The 1487-nt window shown below is 41.1% G+C and overlaps 1 protein-coding gene across 1 annotated transcript; it reads right to left on the bottom strand.

Annotated features, from left to right (window-relative positions):
• Nucleotides 1-19: 19 nt before the first annotated feature.
• On the bottom strand, nt 20-1394 carry LOC105004405 (zinc finger protein 106-like; the record flags this gene model as incomplete). Its single annotated transcript, XM_010862048.1, has 2 exons — nt 20-220; nt 570-1394. Coding segments are annotated over 2 exons (907 nt in total), but the record flags the coding sequence as incomplete, so codon positions are not given.
• Between the last annotated feature and the right edge of the window lie 93 nt (nt 1395-1487).

Below are 1487 nucleotides of genomic sequence, written 5' to 3' on the forward strand. Positions count from 1 at the left end.
AGCTGTGGGTCATGGGCTTAGTTGGCCCAAGATGTGTGGGATCCAAGTCCCCAGACCAGAGATCCAACCCGCATCCCCTGTATTGGAAGGCTGACTTTCAATCACTGGACCACCAGGGAAGTCCCTCCTGTAATTCATTTAAATAAAACGGAACCACCAAATACCTGAAGAGTTCTTTGATCCTTTTATGGAGGAGATCACAGTCTGAGTTTCTGCCACACTACAAAATAATAGCAAAAATCTTCTTAGCATCTGTGTGAACAGGAGAGGTAGGAAAACTTGTATTTTCCTGACTCAAAAAATTATTCTAAACAATGGACAAAATAGCAACAATACAAGATCAGTTTCTGCATGTGAAATTTTTATATGAAAGGAAAAAACAGTAAATACAACACAAGTGAGAAAGCAGAAATGCTCCATTGCTAAGGAGATATCCATATCCGTCATCCATCCCTACTGATTTTCTATAAATGTGACTCTAAAAAAATTCTGATTTGGAACAAAGAGTTCTGTTTTCTAATGAAAGAATGGTGAAAGCTGCTCTGATTGGACCAACACAGTATCCTTACCTTACAGGGATGCCATCTTTATAGCGAGTGCCAATCTCACTGGTAGAGCTAACTTCGTCACAACCAGAGCGAGAAGTTTCTAATGAATTTTGCTCTGTGGAGTTCCAAATATCCTTTTTAGATGGGCTATCTGGTTTCTCTTCTCCAGATTCAGAAGAATCAATGGCTACCACTTCTAACTGAGGATTAGGAAGTTCTAGGACTTCAAGAGACGAGTCACTATCTGGTTCATCTCTGACACTTTCTTGTTCTGGGCCAGTTCTGCTATCTTCCCAGGTGGAGGTTGTCACTTTCCCCCCTTTAGCAGACTTTCCAGTTTTTACTTTCCTTACAGGTTTAGCAGTAAATACATCCTGTTCAGTGTCACTGTTCTCAGGAACATGGGCAGCCCGCAGAGTTTTCTTCTTCCTAAGTTTCTTCTTTTTCTTGTTCCCCCTAGCTTCAGCTGATGTCAGAGTGGACTCTGCCTGTTGTTCTGGCTGGTCAGCTGGAGAGTGGGGCTCTTTCTCTAAAGGGGTTTCTGAAGCAAAGGATAATCTTGGAAAAGAACTGGTACAGGCTTCAGACCCACTGTTGCCTTTGTTTGGCTCTTCACTTTCTTTATCTATGCTAGGAAGACCAGCTGATTGGGAAGAGGGATTGTTCCCTCTGTTTCTGGTAATTCCTTGCTCCACAGAAAACTTCAGTTCTTGGCTAGGCTCATGGAATCTCTCTGTTAGTCCTGATAAGGACAATGCTGCAGTGGTAACTGGATAAAGTGGACAACTGTCACTGATCTCTCCTGAATTGAGAAGGAAAAAAAAAATTATTCCATTGTCTTTGTGTCTGCTATGTGTAGTGATAAACTACAATTATCACTGATTGAATTTCTATCAAATAATATGACACTTTGATGATACATTAACAACTTTAACAGTC

This window comes from Bison bison, unplaced genomic scaffold (assembly GCF_000754665.1).
Source record: "Bison bison bison isolate TAMUID 2011002044 unplaced genomic scaffold, Bison_UMD1.0 scf7180017610888, whole genome shotgun sequence".
NCBI lineage: Eukaryota > Metazoa > Chordata > Mammalia > Artiodactyla > Bovidae > Bison > Bison bison.